This window comes from Callorhinus ursinus, unplaced genomic scaffold (genome assembly GCF_003265705.2).
Source record: "Callorhinus ursinus isolate GAN/ISIS: 27379988/994484 unplaced genomic scaffold, GSC_fseal_2.0 scaffold107, whole genome shotgun sequence".
Lineage (NCBI taxonomy): Eukaryota > Metazoa > Chordata > Mammalia > Carnivora > Otariidae > Callorhinus > Callorhinus ursinus.
The window spans coordinates 778,536-803,628 of record NW_027397169.1 but is presented as its reverse complement, the minus strand read 5'-3'; the positions used below and the strand labels follow the sequence as shown (position 1 = coordinate 803,628).

Sequence of the window (25,093 nt, the reverse complement as noted above, 5' to 3'; positions counted from 1 at the left end):
ACTTTCGCTTAGAAGGCGCCAGCGACCGGAAGCAGAGAAGAGGCTCCCGAATATGACGTCATCTTGAAACTCCTCTACCAATCAGCTTCAGTGGTGGAGCCTGCGAACGCCCAATGAGCTGCTGTTTTGCTGAAGGGTTGACTCTGGGCGGAAGCGGCTTTGTAGCCTGGGAGAAGCGAGATGGGAGTGAAGCTGGAGGTGTTTCGGGTCAGTGAGCTTTGCAGTGGGTGGACGGTTGGACTCCTCCCGGGACTGAGGAGGCGGCTCTGAAGGGGAGGGGGTTCCAGGAGAGAGGGCAGTGTGGGGAGAAAGCTTCCGAGTTTTGAGAGGGATCTTTAGGGTTGGAAGCCCAGCGGAGGGGGCGCTGGGGTAGGGGCGGGCTGGTGTGCGGAAGGGCGTCTGAGAGGAGTGATCTGAAAAAGGGGCTCCGAGAAGGAAGGCTCGAAACCCCGAGGAAGCTCATGGGCTCCGGGTGGTTGTGTGTTTCTAACAGGGAGACCCCTGTGATTAGAGGAATAGATTCCAAATAACGAGGCCTCCTGGGTTTGAAGATGTTCCAGGGATCTGACGAATGGGTGGGTAATGAGGTCTCACGAAGATGCCTTCGACTTTAGGACGAGGTTTTTGTACTCTGAGTGAGGGGTCTTTGCGCTTGCGCGCGCGCGCGCGCGCGCGTGTGTGTGTGTGTGTGTGTGTGTGTGTGTCTTCGAGAGGGAGTTTCCCCAGACTTGGAGGAGGCTTTGAGGTCTCTTAAATTATTACCCTTAGGGGTCTAGGCTTTAAGGTGGCAGGCTTCTGTATCCTTGGTGGAAGTTCTGCGGTTCTTGGGGACCCTGAGGAGGCACGCGTAAGCTCTGCGGGAGGATGGTCCTCCAGGCTCTGAGCAACCATGCGTGTTGTGGAAGGGGTTTAATCTGTGGCTCCGTTCATTTACCCCCTGCCCTTCTAGATGACGCTCTACCTCACCTTCCCTGTGGCTATGTTCTGGATTGCCAATCAGGCCGAGTGGTTTGAGGACTATGTCATACAGCGCAAGGTGGGCACAGGGAGAGTATTCATGGGTTCATTCCAGGGCGTGGGGGAGAGAATGGAGCACCAGCCTGCTGGGGACCAATGTCTGCTTCCCACCAGCCAACCCTGCCCTGGGTGGGGGGCTCTCGAGTCTCCTGGCTCATGCTACCAGCTGTTACTTTGTCCCCACAGAGGGAGCTGTGGCCACCTGAGAAGGAGGACCAGGTAAGTCACATACTCTTCTTCCCCCTAAAGGGACGGAGGTGCCTGGATCCCTGTGGCCATGATGGATTTGAATGAAAATTTTGCTCTCAGTCATGAGGAAAGAGAACTGAGAGCAGAGGGGCATATAATTTCTTTCTTGCCCTCTTCCTGAAAGATGAAGATGATCCCCCTTGGACCCTCCCTGTAATTGGCACAGGGCTTCCAGTGTAGATGCTGAACTCTGTGAAGCTGTGGCCTGGGGGAGTAAGGGCAGGGTCGGGGGGAAGGGGGTCTAAGCCCCTGAGGTGTGTGTCCTCCTCGCTTCCCGTTCCACCCCCCTTCTCCAACCCCCAGCGCCAGGAGTTAGAAGAATTCAAAGAGAGGCTACGGAAGCAGCGGGAGGAGAAGCTCCTTCGTGCTGCCCAGCAGAGCTCCTGAAGCCTAGCCCCTCCACCCATGAAATAACACACAGTTCCTTATTTCTTGTGGAAGTGTTTTATTGTCTGTTTTCAGGGGCCATGCAGGGCCCAGGATGGCTCAGGCCCTCAGGGGGCTTGTGTCTGGGGTTGGGGGCTGCTGTTCCGACGGAAGCTGAGGGCAGTCGGGTCTTGAGGGGTGAGGAGGGGTTGGGGGCTGAGCGTCCCGGCTCGTTTCTGCACTCCGTCCTGTGGATAAAGAGGGGTCAGCCAGAGGGAGGGACCAAGGACAGTGCCAGTCGGAGGTGACCCAGACATTGGGGGAGGGTGCCTGTGTGCCCCCTCCTGCCGTCTGTCCGTACCATCCGCCGCTTCTATGTACCTTAGTTACTCAACCTTTATTTATTTATTTATTTTTTTTAAAGATTTTATTTATTTGACAGAGAGAGACAGTGAGAGCAGGAACACAGGGGGAGTGGGAGGGGGAGAAGCAGGCCTCTCGCCGAGCAGGGAGCCCGACGTGGGACTCGATCCCAGGACCCTGGGATCATGACCTGAGCCGAAGGCAGACGCCTAACGACTGAGCCACCCAGGCGCCCGTTACTCAACCTTTAGGGTGGTATTTGGGGTCTTGATCAGAACCCAGGCTGTGCGTGCATATGTGTGTCATAGACACTAGTGTACGGAGGTCTGTGTCCCGTGTATAAACTCATGTGTCCTCTTCCTCGGAGGTGTCTTCCTAGGAAGGGGGTCTGCTCATTCTGTCTTCCCTGAAACCCTGAGACAGGGCGGCAGGGCCCCCGAGTTCCAGCCACGGCTCTGACATTAAACCTGCCCCCGGCCTGACCTTGGGCCCCTCTCGGCCCTGTCTGGGCCTTTGTCCTCCCACCCGAAGTTGGGGATTGGATTGGCCAGGATCCTGTGACTGGCAGGGACCCAGGGTGGCATTCTTACCAGGCACTCATCCCCAGGGGGCAAGTCGTGGCTAGACGTGAGGGTGAGGCCCCATTTACTCCTGGCTGGGGGTGGGAGGCAGGGTCAGAGCACTCAGCCTAGCAGGTCTCTGCTCAGCCCCAGCAGCACGTCACCTACCTTGGGGCCTATGGGCTGGAAGCCAGGCAGGGTGCTGACTGTCACACGCTGGTCATCCATACGGCGGCCCTGGGTACTGGCCAGCATGTCCATGAGACTGTCCATCTCAGGTGCAGGGCCACTCTCTGCATTAAGCAGAAGCATGTGGGGATGAACATACACACTGACTCCAGGGGACACAGCCCAGCTGGAGCCCCCAACCCGCTCCTCCGCCTCCACTCATGTTCTCTCGGAAGTGCGCTCGCCTCTCCCCCCTCATCCCTTGCCCAGTGTTCCCATTTGCAGCTTACTTTCTCAGGTTCTTGCCACAGGCCCCCCAGATGGCCACTCTCCCTGGATCCCTACGCCCTGCCCCGTTTATGCCCCCAAACATCACACCAGTCCCACTCCCCCCACACCCCCCGTGCCCGCTCTCACGGCTCTCGGAGGTCGGATCTGGCCCTGCCTGCAGCGAGCACCGCTGCTCCTCCATCCGGTCACCCTGCACGTGGCTCAGCAGGTTGAAGAAGCCCTCCTGATCTGGAGAGCCAGCCTAGGGGACAGATACACTCAGTCCAGCTGGACTCTCAGCTGGGGAACCCCTCCCCTCCCCTCCCCTCCTCGGCTCTCACCATGGTCCCCGCCGATGCGCTGCTCTGCAGAGCTGCTCAGAATGAGACCTGAGCCTCCTTCCCCATCCCAGTCCCTGCCCCAGGGGTCCAGCTAGCAGGGCCACCCCACGTGGTGCTGCCTCAAGGGAGAGGCTGCCGGTGCCAGCATCCTGACGTCCTAAATTGGGGCCTGACTGCAGGGTGGCCTGGGGGCTGGGACATGAGCCAGGGAAACATACCAGGGGCTGCCCCCAAATCCCAGCATCCCCCACCTCACAGGGGTTAGCACCGAGAGCCCTGACCTCTGCCCTGGGGCTGTGTTAGGCACTTGGACCCTCATGCCCACCAGCACTTCCTTGGGCGGCAACTGGGTCAGGGGTCCCAGGAGACTTGCTTGCTAATTAGGTGCCCTACAAACTAATTAGTGTTGTCATTCACAGGCCCTTGAGTTGGAGGGATGTGTGGGGTGGGATCTGCTTACCTTGACGTAGGGGGCCAAGCTCCCGTCCACCTTCTCTTCCTGGTCCATCATTGTCCCTGCTCCCCTCCCCTGGGTCCTGTCCACTTCTCTGCTTTCCTCTGTCCCGGCCCTGTGCCAGAGAAGGCTTTTTAAAAGACTGGGATATGGGGGGGAGTGGATACTCAGCCCCAAATCCCCAGCTCATGCCCCATCTGCTCCCACCCAAGCTTAAGCCCCATAAAGATGATCCAGATAATTGTTTTTGCAGCAGGATGCAGTGCTGCTGTGAGGGTAGGAGACAGGGTGACCTGGGTTTGGACCTCGCCCAGCAGGACTCACTGGGCCCCAAGAACTGTCAGGTGGGGCTCAGCAGCAGGCCAGACCAGTGTCCCCACAGTGGGGCGAGGGGGGCTGGCTGGCCCCACTGGGAGAGGTCAGGCCACCAGGGCAGCTCAGGTGAGATCTGTAGCCCACCAGTGAGAAGCAGTGCAGGATGGTCTCACCCTGCTGGGAGGGCAGTTGCCATCCGCAGGTGGTGGGGGAAGAAGCTGGACCTGAGGACCACTGAGGCACCACCAGGCCGACTAGCTCCATCTCTGTCTCCTGGCCACCCCTCCTACTCACTGTCCCTGGGTCTGGTTGCCCACCACAGGCCCTAAGACAAGAAGGTCTGAGATTTCCTTTTTTTTTTTTTTTTTAAGGTTTTATTTATTTGAGAGAGAGTGAGAGAGCAGGGGGGGGTGTGGGGGGGGGGGGGGAGGGGGGGCAGAGGGAGATGGAGAAGCAGATTCTCCGCTGAGCAGGGAGCCCGATGTGGGGCTTCATCCCAGGACCCTGGGATCATGACCTGAGTATAGGGCAGACGCTTAAACAACTGAGCCACCCAGGCGCCCCAAGAGGGTCTGGGATTTCCTGTCCTGCCACCGATGCCAGGTTGAGCTTTCTCCTGAGATCTCAGTGCCTGGGGATGGGAGGCAAGGAGCCCCAAGCAGCTATGGCCTTCTTTCAGTGCCCTGGGAGAGGGTGCCACTGGGAGGGTCCCGGTGGAACCCCATCCCCTACCCAAGATGCCTTTCTAGAAACCGGTTAAAACCTCTTCTCAGAGTAAATGGGCCACACAAGCACCACACCTGCCTGAGCACAAAGCTCAAAGCTCAGTCCTCTTCCCCCAGGCAACCGTTCCCCATCCAGGGCCCCCCCCCACACCCTGTCCACAACCCTGAGTCCTCGATGCCAACCGGACGCCCTGCTCTTCCACGGATGCACTAGTTTCCTGGAGCTGCCTTAACTGCTCTAACAAAGTCACAAGCTGGGTGGCTTAGAGCAACAGACGATTGTCACACAGTTCTGGAGGCTGGAGCCAGAAGTTGGGATGTTGGTGGTGTCATGCTCCTGAGACCCTCAGGGGAGGGTCCTTCCTTCCCTCTCCCTGGCTCCTCGCGGTTACAGGCAGCCCTCAGTGCTCCTTGGCTGGTCGCTGCAGTATTTCAACCTCTGCCTCTGTCGTCATGTGACATTCCTCTGTGTCCCTGTCTTCACATGACCGTCACAAGACATGGAACCCAGTCATGTTGTGTTAGAGCCTCATGCTACTGCAGGCTGACCTCTTAACTAACCACGTCTGCAACGACTCTATTTCCAAATAAGGTCACAATCTCAGGTACCAGAGCTTAGGCCTTCAACCTCTCTTGGGGGAGGGTGGGCAGGATACCATTCAGCCATTAACAGCAGAAGACCCTGGTCACCCTCACAGAGTACAGTGGGGGGTGGTAGGCCCTCCTGACCTTCACCCCCAGGGGACAGACTGAGAAGCTAGAGGGGTCTCACGGCCTTCCAACTCCTCCTTGTGCCCCTACAATCCATCCTTCCCCTCCAGGAGCTGCAGGGATCCCCTCCCTCCCCTGCTCAGAACTATCCCTTGGCCCCCATTGCCCTCAGGAGAAAACTCAAACACCATGGAGTAATGGAATGTTCTAAAATTGGGGATGGATGCACAACTCTAAACATGCTAAAAGGCATTGAATTGTACACTCTCAGCAAGTGAACTGTGTGGTATGTGAATTATATCTCAATGAAGCTATGAAAGAAAAAACAAGAAAGGAACGGAGAGAGGGAGGAAAACACGGAAGAAAACCCCCAAATCCTACCTAGAGTAGCCAGCCATCCTGGTTTGCCTAGGACATTCTCAGTTTTAGCACTGGAAGTCCTGTGTCCTGGGAACCTCTCAATCCCAGGCAAATTGGACTGGGTCAGTCCTACCTTGTCCCACAGAGGTCTGGCCTCTGCAGCCCCTCCAAGCTCACCTGCCTTCCTCCGCTCCTCCAGCTACATCCCCTGCTTCTCTCTGCCTGGATTGCTGCATAGCTGCTGCTTGATGTCCATCAGGTTAAATCTAAACGTCACCCTGTCAGGGTCCCCCTCTGGTACCACACACAAACCCCCCCCCCCACGTGGCACGTGCTCTCACATCACTTTATTTCCGTTAGAACAGAATTGACCATTTTCTCTCCCTCTTCCATTTAACCTTAAGTGCCACGTGGCAGATCTAGTTTTATTCACTGTTGCCTGTCCCATGTAAGTGGCAAACGGCCAAGCACCAGACGAATTCCTTTTTATTTTTAAGATTTTATTTATTTATTTGAGAGAGAAAGAGCATGAGCAGGGGGAAGGGCAGAGGGAGAAGCAGACTCCCTGCTAAGCAGAGAGTCTGACGTGGGGCTCCATCCCAGGACTCCAGCATTATAACCCGAGCCAAAGGCAGACGCTTAAGTGACTGAGCCACCCAAGTGCCCCATCCGGACCATTTCTTTTCGTTTCTTTTCTTTTCTTTTTTTTTTTTTTTTGAGACTTTATTTATTTATCTGACAGAGACAGCGAGAGAGGGAACACAAGCAGGGGGAGCTGGAGAGGGAGAAGCAGGCTCCCCGCTGAGCAGGGAACCTGATGTGGGGCTTGATCCCAGGACGCTGGGATCATGACCTGAGCCGAAGGCAGACGCTTACTGACTGAGCCACCCAAGCGCCCCCATCCAGACCAATTCTTAATAAACTTGACCAAATGAAGGAACTAGTTCTGGACTCTGCATTCACACACGAGCATCACACCTGAAATACAGGACCTCTTTTGGATGGGCGCTGCTGGACTGTGCCCTCTATGTGACAAGGTGGCAGCCGTTTGCTGGCACACAGGAGCAGGCCATGAAATTTCAAGTCAAGTGTGAACTGAGTGTGTGTGTTAAGTGTGCATGGGGTTGGGCATGCCCCTAAGCCCACGAGTTCATCAGCAGACGAATGTGATTATCAGGCTGTGACGGTGTGTGTGTGCACCCGGTGAGGGCAAGGCTATGACAAGCGGTCCTCCTGGGAAAGAGTCCTGGTTCAGATCCCGGCAGGCCTATTCATCCTGTGGCCTTAGACAAGAGTCCTGCTGAGCCGCGGTTCTGTTGTCTATACCGCACTCCCTGTCAGGGGTTCTCCGAGGATCGAGTGAGAATCTGACACGGGTCCTTGGCACACAGTAGGTGCTGGCTTAGCTTCAACCCTCCCGCCAGGCTTCCTCGTGAATTGATCAAATGTTGTCCAGCTTGCCGCTACGCTCTGGGGAACAGAAGGTTAGTGGGTCACGGGCTTAGGGCCCCCCGCGGCCGCGGATGGGCACACAGCATCCGTCAGCCACGGAGAAACTTCTGGCAGGGTGGTGGTTGTGTCTGGGGAAGATTAAAGCGTTAGTTTCCCCGCGATCCCACGTGCTTGCCGCACGCAAGCAGGAAAGGTGTGTCTGAGCTCGCGTCTGCGTGTGGCGTCGGGGTGCCCCTCCAGCGCCTCCGTACTCGTCTGCGTGGACACATCCGCCCGCCCACTCTGCGAGGGACAGATCTTCCTCTCCGAGGACCGATGGAGGCGGGGCCAGCTCCGCGGGGCGGGGTCCAGGTGGCTGACGCGCCGGGCCACGCCCCCACCTTGGGACAGACCCGGAAGCGGTGGCGGCGCCCCTAGGGGAAGATGGCGCCCTCGGGGCTGAAGGCGGTGGTGGGGGAAAGTGAGTGCGTCTCCTAGGGGGGCGGGGGCCAGGGGTGCACGAACCCTGGACCCCGGCGGCGGGGATTTGGCGGCGGGGCTGGGCGTCGAGCACCTGATCCTCGAGGGGGCGGGCGGGGACGTGGTTCTGCTGGACGTCCCGGCTCTCCCGTGCTGGAGCGAAACAAAGTTGGGAGACTGGACTCCGGGGACCCAAGGGGATCGGGCTAGGGGTGGCGTAGGCAGGCGCCAGGGCTTGCCCTCCTGGACCCCTTGGGGTGCCGGCGGAGAGAGGGCACAGCTGAACGCCCAGACTGCCGGGTCTCCGAGCCTGGCAGAGTCGGGGCTGGGGGGGAGGGGGCTGGACTCTTGGACTGGGGCCCGGGCTGGGTGCGCTGGTCAACTATCCCAGGTGGTGTGAGAGTTCGGGGGATGTGGTCAGGCCAGTGTCCAGGCCCAGGGGTGGGGGACACCTTCCTTCTTGCCGGGTCCCCACGAACCTCACGCAGCGTGAGGACTCGGGCGTCTAGGCCGCGTAGGTCGGGGCCCTTGGGAGAGGGGTAGAGGTCTCCCCCTCCCCCATCTCGGGTAGTTCCGGTCTCAGCACCTCCTTCCTCCTCCTTCCGCCGGGGAGGTCCTGATAAGAGTGGACAAGACACTCTGGGCAGGCGGGGCCACACTGTCCTTTCTGCCTCCTCCCTCCGCAAGGCAGGGCAGACTATGGCTCAAACCCCTAGCACCCCAACCCAAAATGGGGAGAGGCCAGGCCCGCCTCAGAGCAGGGAGTCAAGGATCCTGCAAGGAAACTGATGGAGGTTGAGTGGTGGGGTCTGGCTTCAACATCCCCACCAGGAGACCTCGAGGTTGCAGATGGCAAGGCTGAGAGCCGGGCTCTGGAGGGAGATAGACCTGTATGTGAGCTCTAGCTTTTCAGTTATTCGTTCATCTAAAGCATATTTAATGAGTGGCTACTTAAGCCCCAGGCACTTAGCCATTTACGGCTCAGGGTGCTTAGGCTAGTCACTTGTCTTCTCTGAACCTGTTTCCCTGTCTGTAAATTGGGGGTGAGTGACCTCACAAGACTGATGAGAGAAGTAAACAGGAGTGAAGATGGAGGCGCAGAAGTGTTGGGGGCATGTTGGGGCCACAGAATCCAATATCCTGAGCCCACTCTACCTTCCCTGCAGAAATTCTGAGCGGAGTCATTCGGAGTGTCAAAAAGGATGGGGAGTGGAAGGTATGGAGTTGGCAGAATGCCTTGTCCAGACCCATGTGGGGTGCCCTGAATGTGGGACCCATAAGAACTCCCTGAGGAGGCTGCTGGTCCATGCAGTGGGGTTGGGTGGGTGGGTCTGGGTCAGGATGGGGTCGGGTGGGGGTCCTGGGTCCTCCCATCCAGCCAGCTCTTGAAGCTGTCAGTTCTGCCTGCCACCCCAGCCCCACCTCAGGGGTAGCTGTAGCCTGTCCTGCCCACTCATCTGTCCATCAGTACATCTGTCTCCATCCATCCGGACAGGTACTCATCATGGACCATCCGAGCATGCGCATCTTGTCCTCCTGCTGCAAGATGTCAGACATCCTGGCTGAGGGCATTACTAGTGAGTGGACACCCCTACCCCATGCTGCCCAGATGGGACCTGAGTATGGGGTCCCCTAAAGTTGTCCGGAACTCCCCAATACGCAATTCCCTGTATATACAGCTCTTTTTCCTCCTGAGTGTGGGAGCCTGTGACGGGCACACCTCTGATGCAGGACTCCCCAACTGCGACTCCTAAGGGGTCAGCCTCCCTGACTATGTAACTCCTGTGTATGGAACCCCATGTAGGACCCTCAGAGTGAACTCAGTGTGAGACCCCCCCAGAATGTGTGACTTTCTATGGAGGACCCCTAGGAGGCACGGCTGTGACCTTGAATGTGTAGATCCCTGCCCATGTAACTCTTAGCTGTGTGCCCTATGGGCGGGTACCTCCCCTTAGGCGCCCGAGGGCGTACAGCTCCCCTTGTCCTAGCATTCAACCCTCTTGCCCAAGTGTCCAACTCTCTGAGTCTGAGACTGTCCGTGAGCCCTGGCCCCAATGCCACCTACATATGGCCCTTTCTCCATTCCTACTAGTCGTTGAAGACCTCAACAAACGGCGAGAACCCATCCCCAGTTTGGAGGCCATTTATTTGCTCAGCCCCACGGAGAAGGTGCCTGTGTAAACTATGTGTGTGTGTGTGTACACATGCCTTGTGCATGTCTGCATGTGTCAGGTCGGGGGGGGGGTGGCACAGGCAGTGGCTGGGAGGCTGGGGCAGGGCTCTGGAGGGGCAGGGCCAGGCTTGGCTTGGACAATGGTCTGCCTCCCCCAGTCAGTGCAGGCCCTGATAGCAGACTTCCGGGGGACTCCGACCTTCACCTACAAAGCAGCACACGTCTTCTTCACCGACAGTGAGTGAAGCGAGCTGGGGGCATTGGGGGAGGGGGGGCCGGGGCGTGGGGCCACTCTGGCCTGATGCCCTCTCTTGCCCACCCCAGCCTGCCCCGAGCCCCTGTTCAGTGAGCTGGGCCGCTCCCGTCTAGCCAAGGTGGTGAAGACGCTGAAAGAGATCCACCTGGCCTTCCTCCCCTACGAAGCCCAGGTACGGCCCAGGCTAGTCCAGGGTGGGGGGTGGGGGTCTGTGACCAAACGTCCTGGGTTCCCTCAGAAACAGACACTGAACCCAGTAAAGGGGACATCGGGTCAGAAAGGAAAGCAGCCAACACAGAGGGGGCACCTGAAGTTCTGTCCCCCTGGGCAACTGCAGGGGGCAGCATAGAGACACCTCTGAGGTGTCCTGCCCGAGGGGGAGGGGGCCGGGGTGTTTCTCCACCTCCTGCAGGCATCAGTTGGGAGCGGCCCAGGACCTGCCTCCTGGATGGCGAAGCAGGCTCCAGAGCCCAGGGGAAGCCCCGGGGAGCGGCAGGTGCTGGAGGCTGCACGCGGGCCAGGGGTACACCCAGAGCGGTGGCCTCGGCACTTACGCCCTCCCAGGTGTTCTCCCTGGATGCCCCCCACAGCACCTACAACCTCTACTGCCCCTTCCGGGTGGGGGAGCGGGCACGGCAGATCGAGGCACTGGCCCAGCAGATCGCCACACTGTGCACCACACTGCAGGAGTACCCGGCCATCCGCTACCGCAAGTGGGGACCCCACCCCTATGCCACCCCCCACCCTGACCCCAGCCTGCCTGCAGCCTTGACCCTCACTTTTGACCCCAGTCCTGGTCGTCGCCCGGGCCCGACTCCCATCCCTAACCCCATCCTTGACCTCCCGCGTGTGCCTGGCCCTCCCCCGCCCCACGCCTGATCCCCCATGTCTGCCCACCCCGCCCACAGGGGCCCAGAGGTCACAGCACAGCTGGCCCACGCGGTCCTGGCCAAGCTGAATGCCTTCAAGGCAGACAATCCCAGTCTGGGTGAGGTAAGGGGGCCTGCCGGGGAGGTGGGGGTGAAGCCACGACGAAGGAAGGACAGGGTCAGTATCCTCATCCGTGCCAACCCCCCAGAGCCCAGAAAAAACCCGCTCGCAGCTACTCATCATGGACCGGGGGGCGGACCCTGTGTCCCCGCTGCTGCATGAGCTCACCTTCCAGGCCATGGCCTATGACCTGCTGAACATCGAACAGGACACGTACAAGTAGGCGGGGCCCAGGAACACTACCCAGCGGGCCCCCCCCCCATCATCAGCTCCTGGGTCCCTGGTCCTCGGCCGGTTGCCCAGACCCTCCGTCTCCCGCAGGTACGAGACCACGGGGCTGAGCGAGGCCCGTGAGAAGGCGGTGTTGCTGGATGAGGACGATGACCTGTGGGTGGAGCTACGGCACATGCACATCGCAGACGTGTCCAAGTGCGTGCCCCTCCGCAGGTGGCCCCACCCGCATCCCCAGTCCCGCCCCCCCCCGCCCCCACTGTGGGCCATGTACGCGGTCTTTGGCTCTGGGTGAGCGCCCCAATACAAGCCACGCCCCTCGGCCGGACTCCTCGGTGTGGGCTTGCCCACGGCCTGGTACAGGGACACGTGTGTCCCCTGGCTCCCCCCCCGCCCCCGCCGTCAAACTACAGTGTTGGCGCCAGTCCCCACCCCTGCCCACTCTTCACCGCCAGGAGGGTCACGGAGCTTCTTAAGACGTTCTGTGAGAGCAAGAGGCTGACCACCGACAAGGTAGGGGCAGGCCGGGCGTCAGGATGGGCAGCTGGGGAGGAGGGACCCCTGCCCGGATAGAGCGGGGTTAGGAACCCCGTCCGGTGGCAGAGCCTGGCGTGGGATCTGGGGTGCGCAGGGCTGGGCCTCACGGCCACCCTGTCCCCAGGCCAACATCAAAGACCTGTCCCACATTCTGAAAAAGATGCCGCAGTACCAGAAGGAGCTGAACAAGGTGAGCATGGGTAGGGAACCTGCTCCCCCCCCCCCACTGCCGCCAGGCTCTTGGCTTGGATTCAGTTTCTGTTACCCCCAACTCCCACCTCCCACCCCGCAGTATTCCACGCACCTGCATTTAGCCGACGACTGCATGAAGCACTTCAAGGGTTCGGTGGAGAAGCTGTGCGGTGTGGAGCAGGTGGGGGAGGGCCTGGGACAGGGGTGGGGCCTCAGAGAGATGGGCCTGTAGAGGGGCCTGGGTCTGCAGGGGAGGAGCCTTGTAGAGGTGTGGCCTGTGAGAGGGGTGGGGCCTTTGGAGAGCCCGCGGGGACTGAGAGGGGTGGGCCCTGGGGAGAGGCGGTCCTGGGACAGGGATGCGGTCTATGGGGTGGGCAGGGCAGGTCCGTAGAGAGGTAGGACCCGGATAAGGGGTGGGGCCTGTGGAGAGGTGGGGCCTTGAGAGGGGCGGAGCCTGTTGGCCAGGGATGAAAGCTTCCGAGACCTGATAGTAGGAAGAAGCGGGTCCCCAAGGTCCTGTCAAGGACCCTGGGGGTGGCCTAGCTCTGGAACCCCCCAACCCCCTGCCCCGCAGGACTTGGCCATGGGCTCAGACGCAGAGGGTGAGAAGATCAAGGATGCCATGAAGCTGATTGTGCCTGTGCTGCTGGATACAGCGGTGCCAGCCTATGACAAGATCCGGGTCCTGTTGCTCTACATCCTTCTACGGAACGGTGGGTTGGGGGCATGGGAAGGCCTCCGGATACCCCCATTCACGGGGGTCTGCAGTGATCCAGGGAATCTCTCAACCCCACAGTTTTCCTGACCTTGGGATGCCCCCCCTCAACAGGCACACCAGACCCCACGGATATACCCGCCTCGAACCTGGGAACCCCCTCCATTGATCTGGGAGATCTCTCATTGACATGAGGGCTCCGTTGACATAAGGACCCCCAAATCTATGACTCCTCCAAACTTGGTCCCCTCAACTAATTCCAGACCCCCATCTCTCCCCTCTGGGATCCCCATCCAGAATTCTAGCATCTTCCTTGCACCTGCGCCAGTGGCTCCCTGGGTCCAGAGGACCCCCCCCATCACAGTCTTGGGACCTCCTCTCGCCACCCCCAACCCCCTTCACCCAGGAACCCCATGGCCACCTTCCGTCCCCCCACCCTCTCTGAGCCAGCCCCCCTCATGAGAATCCCATCCACAGAAGCCCACCCATCCCCTTCCTCCAGGTGTGAGTGAGGAGAATCTGGCCAAGCTGATCCAGCATGCCAACGTGCAGGCACACAGCGGCCTCATCCGGAACCTGGAGCAGCTGGGGGGCACGGTCACCAATCCTGGGGTATGCTGGCCTAGCAAGCCGTACGGTCAGAGACTAGGCAGAAGGCAAATGTGGGCTTGCGGGTGTGTGTGTGTGTGTGTGTGTGTGCGCGCGCCTGGGAGGGTCAGAGCCTGGGGCCTGGGGGGGCTGGGGCATTCAAGGCATGGGCTTGGAGGACAGGGAGGTGTATGCAGGGTCAGGTCTGGGCACCAGCGGGCACCACAGCTGTCCCCAGTCATGGGTCACATGATGAGCAGGGAGTAAGGTGTAGCCAGAGCTGTGGTCCTGGTGATGGTGCAGTGGGGGGGTGTGGCCGGAGTCCCCGGGGCGGACCGCAGGGTCACCGGCACACAGTGGACCGTGGGCCCCTGGAGGACTCAGAGGACCCTCCCCAAAGCACCCCCCCCAAACACATCTGCACAGCAGCTTCCTGTGCTCAGCTGTCTGCTTAGCTGCTCCTGTCTCTCTCTGGCCCTGTGTGCCCCTCCCCTGACCCTGCCTCCACTACTGGGGCGGCTCTCCTGTCCCCTCACCTGTCCCTCATCGCTCTCCCGGCCCCCTGTCTGTCGCCCTGTGTCCCACCTCCCAGGCCCCCTGTTTCTCCGCGCCCTTCCGCCTCTGTCCCCACCTGTCTGTCGTTCTCGTCTTTCTTTGCCACAGGTCTTGGTCTCCTTGGCTCTGGAACTCTCTCTCCTTCTCGTGCCCTGTCCCTCCCCCTCTCTCTTTCCCTCTTTCTCCCTCTCCCCGGCCCTCTCTCCTTCTTTCTCCTTCCCCCTCTCTCTGCTCCTCTGTTCCGTTTCTCCATCTTTTTCTGCAACCCTTCCCCCAAGCCAGATGAGCCCCCAGCCCCACCTGTGACCCGCCTCCTTCTCCCCCACCCCCGCCTGTAGGGCTGTGGGACCTCAGGCCGGCTAGAGCGGAGGGAGCGCTTGGAGCCCACCTATCAGCTGTCCCGCTGGACCCCCGTCATCAAGGATGTGATGGAGGTACCGCTGGTGGGGCCTGACCTCCCCCTGCAAACCCCCACAGCCCACGCCAAGTCCCGCCCTGATCTAGGCGGTGGCTCAGCCCTCTTCATGTCACGGTGCTAAGCCTCGGGGCTTAAGGGAAAATCCCTCATTATGGGCATCCCCCTGGCATCCGACCCACTCTGCCAGGGGGGCGTCCCAAGCCGACACCCGAGGAATTGGGACAGCAGCGGGGCCCCTCGAGGGGGAGCCTCATTTCCTGTCCAACCACTGGCCCCTTCCTTTGCCCTCCTCTGTTCTCTTCCCGTGCTGCCCCCCCCCCCCCCCCCTCCTCCCCCCCCCCCCCCCCCCCCCCCCAGATATCCCCTTGTTCCCCTTTCACCCTCCCCACCACCGGCCCCTGCCCACCCCGGGAGCCCAGAGCAGCAACAGCTTAAAGGACCAGGCCAGGGGCCTGGCCTCCTGGCTTCCTGCCTGCTTTTCCTCTGGCACCTGGCGCCTCTGCCCGCTTGGGGGCCCAGCAACCTTGCCCGCCCCGCCCCCCCAAGGACCCTGGATGCCCCGTCACCTGGGGCTTCTCTCCTAAGCCTCCCTCTCTGGCTCCCAGGATGCCGTGGAGGACCGGCTGGACCAAAAGCTGTGGCCCTTTGTGTCCACCCCCGCCCCCACGTCCAGCTCCCAGGCTGCTGTCAGGTGAGGGCCCCAGGGCCGCCCCCTGCCCACACCCAGGTCCACGTGACATGAAGGGTGTGGCGGTGGTGGGGGGGGCGGGAGGGGACTCCTGCTTGGACTGACCTCTGCCTGCCTCCCCCTGCACAGTGCCCGCTTCGGCCACTGGCACAAGAACAAGGCCAGTGTGGAGACGCGGGCAGGGCCCCGGCTCATCATCTACGTCCTGGGCGGCGTGGCAATGTCAGAGATGAGGGCCGCCTATGAGGTGACCAGGGCCACCGATGGCAAGTGGGAGGTGCTCATTGGTGAGAAGCCAGGACTGGTCCCCTGGGTGCTGGGGCTGGACTCGTAGGTGCTTTAGAGGGTCAGGCTGACAGGCGACTCCCTGTTGGGTGCCCCAAACCTGGAGCCTGTGCAGGGGCTGGGGCTTGGGTTCCCAGGAAAGGGGTCACCTGGGGGCTGGACCCCTATGTTCCTAAGGAGTCTAGACTCCTGAGTCCTCAGAGTCAGGGCCTGCTTCCCCAAGGACCTCCGCTGGAGGTCCCAAGGCGGTGGCCCCACCTCCCCAACCCTCCCCTGCTGCCCAGGTTCCTCGCACATCCTCACCCCGACCCGCTTCCTCGATGACCTCAAGACGCTGGACCAGAAGCTGGAGGACATTGCCTTACCCTGACCTGCCCCCCTCCCTTCCCAGAGAAATAAACTCCTCCCTTCTCTCTGCCTACCAGCACCCGGCTCGCCTTCTTTCTGACGGAGCTGACCTGGGCCAGCCTCCCGTGGGCCCTCCTCCCTGACCTGTCCCTCAGGACCCACTCTTGTCCTGCCGGAGGGCATCTTAAGCCGAGGTGAAGGTTAACATTTGGGCTTGGTTTGAACATTGGCTCCGACACGGGCTAGCTGGAAGGCCTTGGCCGGCTTCCTGGGTTCTCCATGCACCCTCACCCTGGGGCCGCTTTGCAGAGGAGATAGATGTCATGCCAGAAAGCTGATGGCGCGAGGGCCCTCCGCGGGCCCTAGAGTCATCTTGGCCGCTGTGATGGGCCTGTTAGTATTAGCTAGCAGAGCGGACCCGGTATCCTGCCCCATCCCCACTCCAGGAACTGTCTTGATGGGCCCCGGAGCCATACGCGGGGGGGGGATCAGAGTCTGCCTTTGTGTGAAGACAGGCACAAAGCACGGCATGCCCAGTTCCCACCCACCCCAGAGCGTTTGAAGGCTCCCGGCCCATCCTTGGCCCCACCCCCAGGGTGTTCACAGGGGCTCGTACCTGCAGGATACGGCAGAGGGTATAAGAGTGTGCTGGGCCTGCCCTCACAAAGTACCCCAGCCTGGGTGACTTAAACGACAGAGATGTGTTCTCCCACAGCCCTGGGGGTTGGAAGTCCAAGCTCAAGGTGCCCGCAGGGTTGGTGCTCCTGAGGCCTCTCACCGGCAAGTGGAGACCGAGATGTGGCTTCTCCCGTGTGCTTACGTGACTGTCCCTCTGCATGCCTGTGTCCTAATCCCCCTTCTAGAAGGACACCAGCCACCCTAATGACCTCGTTTTAACTTAATTATCTTGTAAAAAGACTCTCTCCAAATACAGGCACGTTCTGAGGCGTTGGGGGTTGGGACTTCCACATGAATTTTTTTTGGGGGGGGGGGGGGGGAGTACAATTCAGCCCGTAACACCCAGTTAAAAAGACCTGAATCTCACAGCGTGAATAAGATATGATGACCATCCTGTCTCTGTGGGGGCACAGATACCGAGCCAGGTGGACAGCAGCAGACGGGGCTGTGGGAGTCCAGAGGATACCCTAATCTAGCCAGACTGGAGGCAGTCAAGGAAGGCTTCCTGGAGGAGGGGATGTCTGAGTTGAGAATGAAAAGAGGAGTCAGGGAAGAGGGGGAAGGCACAGGGGAGGCAAAGGCAAGAGAGTGAGATGGAGCAAAAAGGATACTGAGGGGCAATAAGATCTGAAAGCCACAAAGCGCCTGGAAGGCCTCGGTGAGAATTTGGTGGGTAAACTGGGTAGAGCGGCCCCGCCCCCCCCCCGCCCCCCGCCCGTGGAGCGCCGCTTATTCCCATTGCGTCACCTCAGGGGATGTGGCCCATCCAAGGCTGGGCCCAGGAGGGCATGCGCGGAGACAGGACACGCAGGACCTTTCCTCCCCGGCCATGGAAGACGTGGCCCTGATGGAAGTCACCAGTCCTTTCGAGAATTCGGGGAAATCTAAGGACACTTTTCCCGGGAAGATTGCACACGCAGTTGCAGGCGGGGCCCCGGTGAAGCGCTAAACACTCCGACTCAGCAAGTCTACTTCTAGGAGTTACTAGAAACTCCTACCAGGGCAGAAAGCTGGATACGCAAGGTCGTCGCAGGGGCGGAGTGGAGGCGGGGAGGGGCCCCGGCCCCCGACCCCTGAGATGCCCGCCCTGGATGCGTGGCTCCCCGTCCGGCCTCCGCAGGGAAGCCCTTTAACTGGCCAGAGACGGAGCGGGAAGGAGATGGTTTCAAAGTTTAACATTTAAACTCGCCTCCCCAGGAAGCCGCGGTCTCCGCCCCGCACCCCGCCACCTCCCGGGCCCGCTTAGGTAGGTAAAAGCTGTGAGCACCAGGGGGCGCTGTGGTCCAATTTTCCGGGTTCTTGGCTCTTTCACGTCAGTACTTGGAGCTGGGGTGACCCTCACTGGAAACTCTAAGTAGGTCAGTGGTTGCTCCGTGCTTCTCCGCGGCAACACTGCTTCCACCGCCTCGGCCTCTGCTCTTTATTTATGCCGAGGTGCTGTTGTAGCGTCTCTGACTTAAGGACATTTTGATTCAACCAAAATTCACGGATCTCTATGGGCCGTAGCAGCCGGCAGCGTCAGGCCCTGAGCACGTCACAGGCATCACGCCAAGCCCTCCGCATGCGTTACTGAGACTTGTCAAAACCCTCCTATGAGAATGAAATCCAACCTCCCTCTCTATGTGTTTTACAAAGCCCCTCCACAAGTCCATTCGCCATTGGCTCCCTCAGCCACAGCTGCTGTGTTTCAAACACACGACTCCCGTTCCAGCCACAGGACCTTTGCACCTGCTGTTCTCGTTACCTACAATGCTTTGCCCCCAGTTCTTCGTATCCTCCCTCCTTCCCGTTTTAGCTCAAATGTCACCGTGCTTTATTTCCTCAGGACATTTATCCCAACTTGGTGTGTTTTCTTAGGGGTTCTCTTCCTGTCCTAGGGAATGGCCCCCATTCTCGATTTTGCTGGCTGCTTCTTTGTGACCCTATATAACTTGTTCTTAGCATCTGTCCCCACCATCCCCACCGTGCTGTTTCCTCAGGTCAACAGGTGGTTAGCACTACCTGGACGAGGTTCCACTGTAGGTCAGAATACTCTCACTGGTGGGGCTGGGTACCTCCTGTCGCATCTCCTCAGGAGCTCCATAATGTCAGGGTGCTACAATTCATTTGTGGGTTGGTGGGAGTGGGGCAGGTGTCCCCTGGTCCCCACCAATTCTCCACTTAAAGGTGTTAGCAGCCATCACGCCTCAATGACTGGACCCATCCTCTCCTGAAGATTATTTTCAACCTTATTAATCCTTCCCCTGGAATTAGCTGGGATCCTTCTCTCTCTCTCTTTTTTTTTTTAAGATTTTTTTAAAAAATTTATTTGTCAGAGAGAAAGCACAAGCAGGGGAAGGAGCAGAGGGAGAAGCAGGCTCCCCGCTGAGCAAGAAGCCCGACACAGTACTCCATCCCAGGACCCCAGGATCATGACCTGAGCCGAAGGCAGACACTTAACCGACTGAGCCACCCAGGCGCCCCTAGCTGGGATCCTTCTCAAATGACCTGTCCCTCGGCAACTAGTCGGACTGTACAGAAACTAACAGCCTGATACATTTTCTTAGGTATTACCTGCAGGATCCCCAGGAGGCAGCAGGATATATGAGTTTATCAGGGGGGGGTCTGGGGTCGAGACAGACCTCAGGGTGACTGGTGGTCACATTGTAAGCATATAGGAAGCATCCAGAAAATTCTGGCTGCCATAATGATAATCATCATAATATATTATGGATATAATAATAATAACATTATTATTATTTGACACTCTAATGGGGTCTGGCCCTGGGCGGGCTAAGAAGGAGGGTCTCACAAAGTGAGCAAAAAGGATTTCTCAGGCTCACATCAGCGCTTTGAAGGGTCTGAGGGCACGGCCCCCAGGAGAAGTGAGGATGGGTGGTCTCAGGATCAGGAATGTGTGCGTTCTCCACCCATGCTGTGCAGGGAGCCTCTTCTAGAATAATATCTGATCCAAGTCACATGGGAAGAAAGGTTTGTAGTCTGGAACTTGCTCTGCTGAAATAAATGTGAGGCTCCGGGGCACACTGGAGACTGCCAGTTGGGCAGGAGGGGTGAAAGCGGGGACCCTGGCAGAGGAAGGGGCAGAAGAAGGAGTGCCCAAAGTCTTCAACTTGGGAGGCAGGGGCTTCGTGGCCCCAGGGCAGGGACAGGAAGTGAGTGTGACTCAGCGAGCCAAGGAAAGCTCCAGGAAGGAGGCTGTCAGCTCCAGGGGAACCCAGACAGCGAGAAGGCAAGGCAAGCTTCCCTTTTTTTGTTTTTCTAAAATTACTCAAAATCTTCAAACACCAGTTAACCAACAGCTGCCAAGAATATTGTGAAAAGGCCCCTGGAGTGAAGAAATTGCCCAGCGAGTGGAAAGGCTCTCCTCCAAGGGGGCCAGAGAGGGAGTCTCCGGGGCTGGGGCGCTGGGATCGCTGGGGGGGGGGGGGGGGGACAGGACAGGACAGGAGGGGGAGCCCCACCCTCGATGACCACAGTTTTTTGTGAGACCACTCGGAGTCTCGGTCCCTGTCGGTGGCCAAGGAAATTCTGGGAAAATGCTGGTGAGAAAAGGTGACATCTCTGCAGCATTTGCCCTGTGTGGTGTCACGGTCTCCATGGTCTCTGCAGATGCACGTGAATAAATCAGAAGGAGAAAGACAAACACTGCATGATTTCCCTTATATGTGAAATCGATGTCCCCCCTCTTATTGAAATATAATTGATATGTAACATTGTGTCAGTTTAAGGTGTACAATGTAGTGATTTGACCTATGAATATATTGCAAAATGATTTCTACCATAAGGTTAGTTAACACATCCATCGCCTCAGAGTTACCATGTGTATGTGTGTGTGTGTGTGTGTGTGTGTGTGGTGAGAACCTTTTGTGTGTGTGTGTGTGTGTGTGGTGAGAACCTTTACAATCTACTCGATTAGCAACTTTCAGATATACAGTCCAGTCGTGTTAACTGTAATCACCCCGGAGTACATTAGGTTCCCCAGAACTTATGCATCGTCTAGCTGGAAGTTTGGACCTTTGGACAACCTTCCCGTATTTCTCCACTCCGCCCCCTGGCAAGCACTGGTCTGTTCCCTGTTTCTATGAGGTTTTTGGGTGGTTTTGTTTTTTTAAAGATTTTATTTATTTATATTAGAGAGAGAGAGCAGAGGTGGGGCAGAACGAGAGGGAGAAGGAGTCTCAAGCGGACTCTGAGCTGAGCGTGGCGCCCAATGCTGAATTCTAACCCAGGACCCTGAGATCATGACCCGAGCCAAAACTAACAGTCGGCTGCTCAATTGACTGTGATACCTGGGCACCCCGGGTTTTTTTTAATTAGTTAGTTAATTAATTAGTTAATCTCTACACCCAGCGTGGGGCTTGAACTTACGACCCCAAGATGAAGAGTCACATGCTCTTCCAACTGAGCTGGCCAGGCACCCTGAATTTGTTCGTTTGTTTGTTTGTTTAAGATTGATACGTGGAATCTAAAAAAAGCCAGGGTGGCACCTGGGTGGCTCAGTTAAGCTTCTGCCTTCAGCTCAGGTCATGATCCTGGGGTCCTGAGATCAAGTCCTGCTCTGCGGGGAGCCTGCTGCTCCTTCTGCCTCTCCCCTTGCTCGTCCTCAATCTCTCAAATAAATAAATAAAAATCTTAAAAAAAAATTTAAAAAATCAAAAAGCCAGGCTGGGTGGAAGGAGTTTCCACAAACCTCTTTCCCGCCCCCCTTTACTTTGCCCTCCGTGCATCCTCACCCTGGTCCATGTACTGCTCACCCCAGGGTTTGGGGGAGAAAATGCCTCGGTTAAAAGGGAAGACTTTGACGTTGGACAAATCTGGGTGAAATCTCCCCTTTGAGAGTGAGCCAACCATACCCAGTGTCAGTTTTCCCACCCGTAAAACAGCACCCAGCCATTTGGGGAATTGGGGAGATGGTGCTGGGAGAGCGCTGGGGCCTGTGGTGGAGGCCGGGGTGTGGGGGAGGCTCAGTTTTACCCCAGGAAGCCAGATTCCACCCCCATCCCCTTTTATTCACAGTTCCTCAGTTGGTGGGGAGGGTGCAGGGTACTTCATACCCGGTCCCCCCCATTTCTTGGTTACTCCCTGTGAGTAGGAATACCCGGGAACATTTCTTTTATAAATTTCTGTATTCTTTGAATTCCTTTTTAAATAGGAACATTTTTTAAAAATTTTTATTTATTTATTTGAGAGACAGAGCTAGCCAGAGACAGCACGAGCAGGGAGGAGAGGGAGAGGCAGGCTACCCGCCGAGCTCATGTGGGGCTCGATCCCAGGACCCTAGGACTACAACCTGGGCCGAAGGCAGATGCTTAACCAACTGAGCTACCCAGGTGCTCCAAAATGTCCCTGGGGCACCTGGATGGCTCAGTCGGTTAAGCATCTGCCTTCAACTCAGTCTGTGATCCCAGGGTCCTGGGATCGACCCTGCTTCTCCCTCTGCTCCTCCCCCCCCCAATGCTTTCTCTCTCTCAAATAAATAAATGAAATCTTAAAAAAAAATAGGGACATTTTATTTCTGTCATTTCTTTAACAGAAAAAGAAAAGCTATAGGAATATTCTCAAAACAATGTTGCTTTTATTCTTTTTCTTTCTTCTTATTTTTTAAAGCTGGGACAGTGCTGTGGTCATCCAGGGAGTGCCCCCCACATACACACACTTCTTGGGGCTGAAAGGTGCAGATCCTTGAGACACACCATCAGGGTTGAAATCCCAGCTCCTCCACCAACTTGCTGTGTGACCCCAGACAAGTCATTTAGCCTCTCTGGGCCTCAGCAGCTCCTCTTGTAGATAATAATCATCTCTACCTGACCGGCTGGTGGTCATATGTATAAATTGCTCAACAAACAGTAGATGTGATCATCTCAGGGCACCCCAAGGAGCCGCCAAGTGAAAGATATTCTGTAAGGGGTCCAGAGGCTCAAGGAACCCAGGCACACCTAGAGACGAGAGTGGGTCTACTGCAAAGGAGAATCTCAGGTGGTTAACACTGGAAATCTCCATGCTCTTTACCACCCAACATTCAGGCTCTCACTGTTCCTTGCCCCAAGGCACAACCTGGCCCCCTCAGGTCTTGCCTGTCATCTCCCCACCTCTGCAGCTGGTAGTTAGCTGCTCAGACTCCCCTTCTGCCAGACAGGACCCCCCACCCCGACCCCCTGGGTCAGAAGCGTTTCTAAATGAAGCCAGGCTCACCAGCTCTTGCTTAAGAAAGCGGGCAGGGTTCCAGGGCTCTTGCTTTTCTTTTCTGTCGTTGATGTGGAACAGGAAGCAAATGATTCCTGATTCGGCCGAGCCCCCTGTCATCTCGTCTGTCAACAGGACAGCAAGTTGATATCTAGCAAGGCAAGTAACTCCGGTTACTTCTGGAGGTCAGTTTCCAGGCCCTCCTGGTTCATAATAACCCTTCAAGGACAGAAGTACACTAATAGGCAAGAACAAGCTGGTAACAGTTGTGAATATTCACAAGGTCTGCAGGTCCACATGGGAAGACGGGTGGTATGGAGCCGAAAATTCCTCTCTCTGTGGCTTCAGGACACAGTTTAAAACCCTTAAGATCTTTTGGGACCTCTTTTATTTCCCCAACTATCACTTAAGTTCTAAGTACTGGGTGGTGACAATCACACGACTCTATGCATTTGTCAAAACTCATAGAACTCAGTAAAAAGAGTGAATTTTACTTTATGTAAATGACACCTTATGTTTTTAAAAAGACAATACTTGGGAGGTGCCTGGGTGGCTCAGTCAGCTGAGCAGCCGACTCTTGATTTTGGCTCAGGTCATGATCTCAGGGTCCTGGGATGGAGCCCCGTGTCAGGCCCTGTGCTGGGCGTGGAGCCTGCCTAAGATTCTTTCTCTCCTTCTCCCTCTGCCCCTCCCTCCCCCTCACATGCATGCATGTGCTCTCTCTCTTTCTCTCTAAAAAACAAAACAAAACAAAAACAAAAAACTAAAAAGACAATACTTGGGAAAAACAAAACATTCATGCAGCATGCAGGCATGTACATTTGTCAAAATACATCCGACTGAACACTTGAGGTGCATTTTATTTAACAAAAATTATACCTCAATAAAATTGATTGTAAAAGACAGTGACTGCCCTATTGTATGCTTTATTATTTTATTTTATTTTTTAAAAGATTTTATTTACTTATTTGAGAGAGAGATAGCGAGAGAGCACGCACGAGCAGGGAGGAGAGGGAGAAGCATGCTCCGTGCGAGCAGGGAGCCCGATGCGGGGCTCGATCCCAGGGACTCCAGGATCATGACCTGAGCCAAAGGCAGAGGTTTAGCCAACTAAGCCACCCAGGTGCCCCACTATTGTACGTTTTAAAGACCTGGCTCTGAAATTTTATTTGATAGCATTTGATGCAAAATTGAGGCCACTGGACCTCAGTGTCACTGATAGAAATCAGGGGGAATAAAAATAAATTTTTTTTAAGTTTATTTTTTTTTTAGGCATCTCTATACCCAGGGTGGAGCTCGAACTCACGGCCCTGAGATCAAGCATGGCATGCTCTTCCAAATGAGCCAGCCAGGTGCCCCTAAAATATTTTATTTTCTTCAAAGAGAATGAAAGGGCATGTAGCCCTTTCCTGCTACTTAACCAAGGGTTTTCAAACTAAGTCCCCAGGGAATCCTAGGGGTTCCACACACACCCCCTGCTTTTCACCTGACCTGTAGTCAGAGCTGCCCGCTTCTGTGCCCCTCAAAAGCTTTTATCTGAAAAGTTCTGAGACTAAAGGGTTTGAAGGATCAGAGCTCTTAACAAAATGACTCTTGCTGTGTCCCAAACTACCTTGTATCCAAGCTGTGTCTGGGGGTCTTCAAGGAAGGGAGCCTGCAAAATTTATTAATGCCAACCAGGCTCTCTGCCTTCCTGCCCACTGGTTTTCTTTCAGTTCCTCAAAGCTGGTGCACGCTGTCCTTCCCCAGGGCCTTGGGACAAGCAGTTCCTTCCACCCAGAATGCCCTCCCTGACTGGTTCTCCTGCTTAACTCTTGCTCACCCTCCACCTTCCGCTCAGCCATCTCTTCCTCCATAAAACCTCCCTGGAATCTTCCACCGGGGGCCACATTCTTCTGCCAGAAGTTTTCCCAGAATTCAGTTCCTCTCCTCTGGGGCAGAGATGAGTGGTGGAGTGTGAGGCCAATTGAGCTCTTTCTTGGTGTCTGTCTTCCTCCTACAGACAGGGCAAGGTGCGTGAGGGCTGGGGGGTCCCCTTGCTCCCCACTGCATGCACGATGCATAGCATCATATCTGGCGCAAGTAAGTGCTCAAGAAATATTGCCTACACTTTGGCCTGTGTACACGGTTGTATTTACATAGGGATTTCACACACACGTCACTGAAATAGAGTGTGTGTAAAGAAAAGTGTGCAGATGTAAGCGTATGCTCAGATTTTCACTAGCTTCCCATTTTCCCTCACTCCCCAGGGAAGTTCCATCCTCATCTCCAACAGCATAGATGAGTTGTGCTTTTTTTTTTTTTTGAGAGAGAGAGAGAGAGAGAGAGCAGGTGTGTGTGTGTGTGTGTGTGTATGTGTGTGTGTGTGTGTGTGGAGTGGGGAGAGGGGAGGTGCAGAGGGAGAGGGGAGAGAGATTCCCAAGCAGGCTCCACACCCAGCATGAAG

The 25,093-nt window shown here is 57.0% G+C and overlaps 3 protein-coding genes across 6 annotated transcripts in view; 2 read left to right on the top strand and 1 right to left on the bottom strand.

The window, feature by feature from the left end:
* Positions 1 to 82: 82 nt before the first annotated feature.
* On the top strand, positions 83 to 1,694 carry PET100 (PET100 cytochrome c oxidase chaperone). The gene is made up of 4 exons (XM_025863192.2): positions 83 to 207; positions 950 to 1,036; positions 1,204 to 1,236; positions 1,570 to 1,694. The coding sequence occupies exons 1-4, from the start codon at positions 181 to 183 to the stop codon at positions 1,651 to 1,653; spliced, it is 231 nt and encodes a 76-aa protein (XP_025718977.1). The 5' UTR covers positions 83 to 180; the 3' UTR covers positions 1,654 to 1,694.
* A 9-nt stretch (positions 1,695 to 1,703) lies between these two features.
* PCP2 (Purkinje cell protein 2) overlaps positions 1,704 to 25,093 on the bottom strand; it is a 35,915-nt gene continuing 12,525 nt past the window's right edge. The window contains exons 2-7 of one of the 3 annotated variants that reach the window (XM_073889447.1): positions 24,470 to 24,643; positions 22,657 to 22,798; positions 3,795 to 3,903; positions 3,141 to 3,255; positions 2,724 to 2,848; positions 1,704 to 1,880 (exon numbers count right to left, since the gene is read on the bottom strand). In XM_073889447.1, the coding sequence (XP_073745548.1) occupies positions 1,761 to 1,880; positions 2,724 to 2,848; positions 3,141 to 3,255; positions 3,795 to 3,845 (411 nt within the window). In that variant the 5' untranslated portion in view covers positions 3,846 to 3,903; positions 22,657 to 22,798; positions 24,470 to 24,643 and the 3' untranslated portion in view covers positions 1,704 to 1,760. Of the gene's footprint in view, positions 1,881 to 2,723; positions 2,849 to 3,140; positions 3,256 to 3,334; positions 3,438 to 3,794; positions 3,904 to 22,656; positions 22,799 to 24,469; positions 24,644 to 25,093 lie in introns of those variants that run through there. The other 2 variants (XM_025863016.2, XM_073889448.1) reach the window with 2 other exon arrangements.
* STXBP2 (syntaxin binding protein 2) lies at positions 7,662 to 15,862 on the top strand. Of its 2 annotated transcripts, XM_025863182.2 has the most exons (19): positions 7,663 to 7,811; positions 8,977 to 9,026; positions 9,306 to 9,387; positions 9,903 to 9,979; positions 10,142 to 10,220; positions 10,308 to 10,411; positions 10,804 to 10,952; positions 11,148 to 11,232; positions 11,318 to 11,448; positions 11,551 to 11,658; positions 11,916 to 11,973; positions 12,122 to 12,187; positions 12,290 to 12,370; positions 12,764 to 12,902; positions 13,407 to 13,516; positions 14,386 to 14,481; positions 15,071 to 15,156; positions 15,283 to 15,440; positions 15,723 to 15,862. In XM_025863182.2, exons 1-19 carry the CDS (start codon positions 7,775 to 7,777, stop codon positions 15,806 to 15,808), a joined length of 1,782 nt encoding a protein of 593 aa, XP_025718967.1. In that variant the 5' UTR covers positions 7,663 to 7,774; the 3' UTR covers positions 15,809 to 15,862. The 2 variants fall into 2 exon arrangements, with proteins under 2 accessions (XP_073745545.1, XP_025718967.1); XM_073889444.1 differs by lacking the exons at positions 14,386 to 14,481; positions 15,071 to 15,156; positions 15,283 to 15,440; positions 15,723 to 15,862 and adding an exon at positions 14,085 to 14,348 and having other exon boundaries at positions 7,662 to 7,811.

What these genes read in the sequence shown, in the direction of transcription:
- PET100 (XM_025863192.2), top strand. Translation starts at nt 181, where the DNA reads ATGGGAGTGAAGCTGGAGGTGTTTCGG. An exon ending in TGAAGCTGGAGGTGTTTCGG is followed by an intron (nt 208 to 949) that starts GTCAGTGAGCTT and finishes CTGCCCTTCTAG; the next exon opens with ATGACGCTCTACCTCACCTT. An exon ending in ACTATGTCATACAGCGCAAG is followed by an intron (nt 1,037 to 1,203) that starts GTGGGCACAGGG and finishes TTGTCCCCACAG; the next exon opens with AGGGAGCTGTGGCCACCTGA.
- STXBP2 (XM_025863182.2), top strand. Translation starts at nt 7,775, where the DNA reads ATGGCGCCCTCGGGGCTGAAGGCGGTGGTGGGGGAAA. An exon ending in TCATCAAGGATGTGATGGAG is followed by an intron (nt 14,482 to 15,070) that starts GTACCGCTGGTG and finishes TCTGGCTCCCAG; the next exon opens with GATGCCGTGGAGGACCGGCT. An exon ending in AGCTCCCAGGCTGCTGTCAG is followed by an intron (nt 15,157 to 15,282) that starts GTGAGGGCCCCA and finishes CCCCCTGCACAG; the next exon opens with TGCCCGCTTCGGCCACTGGC.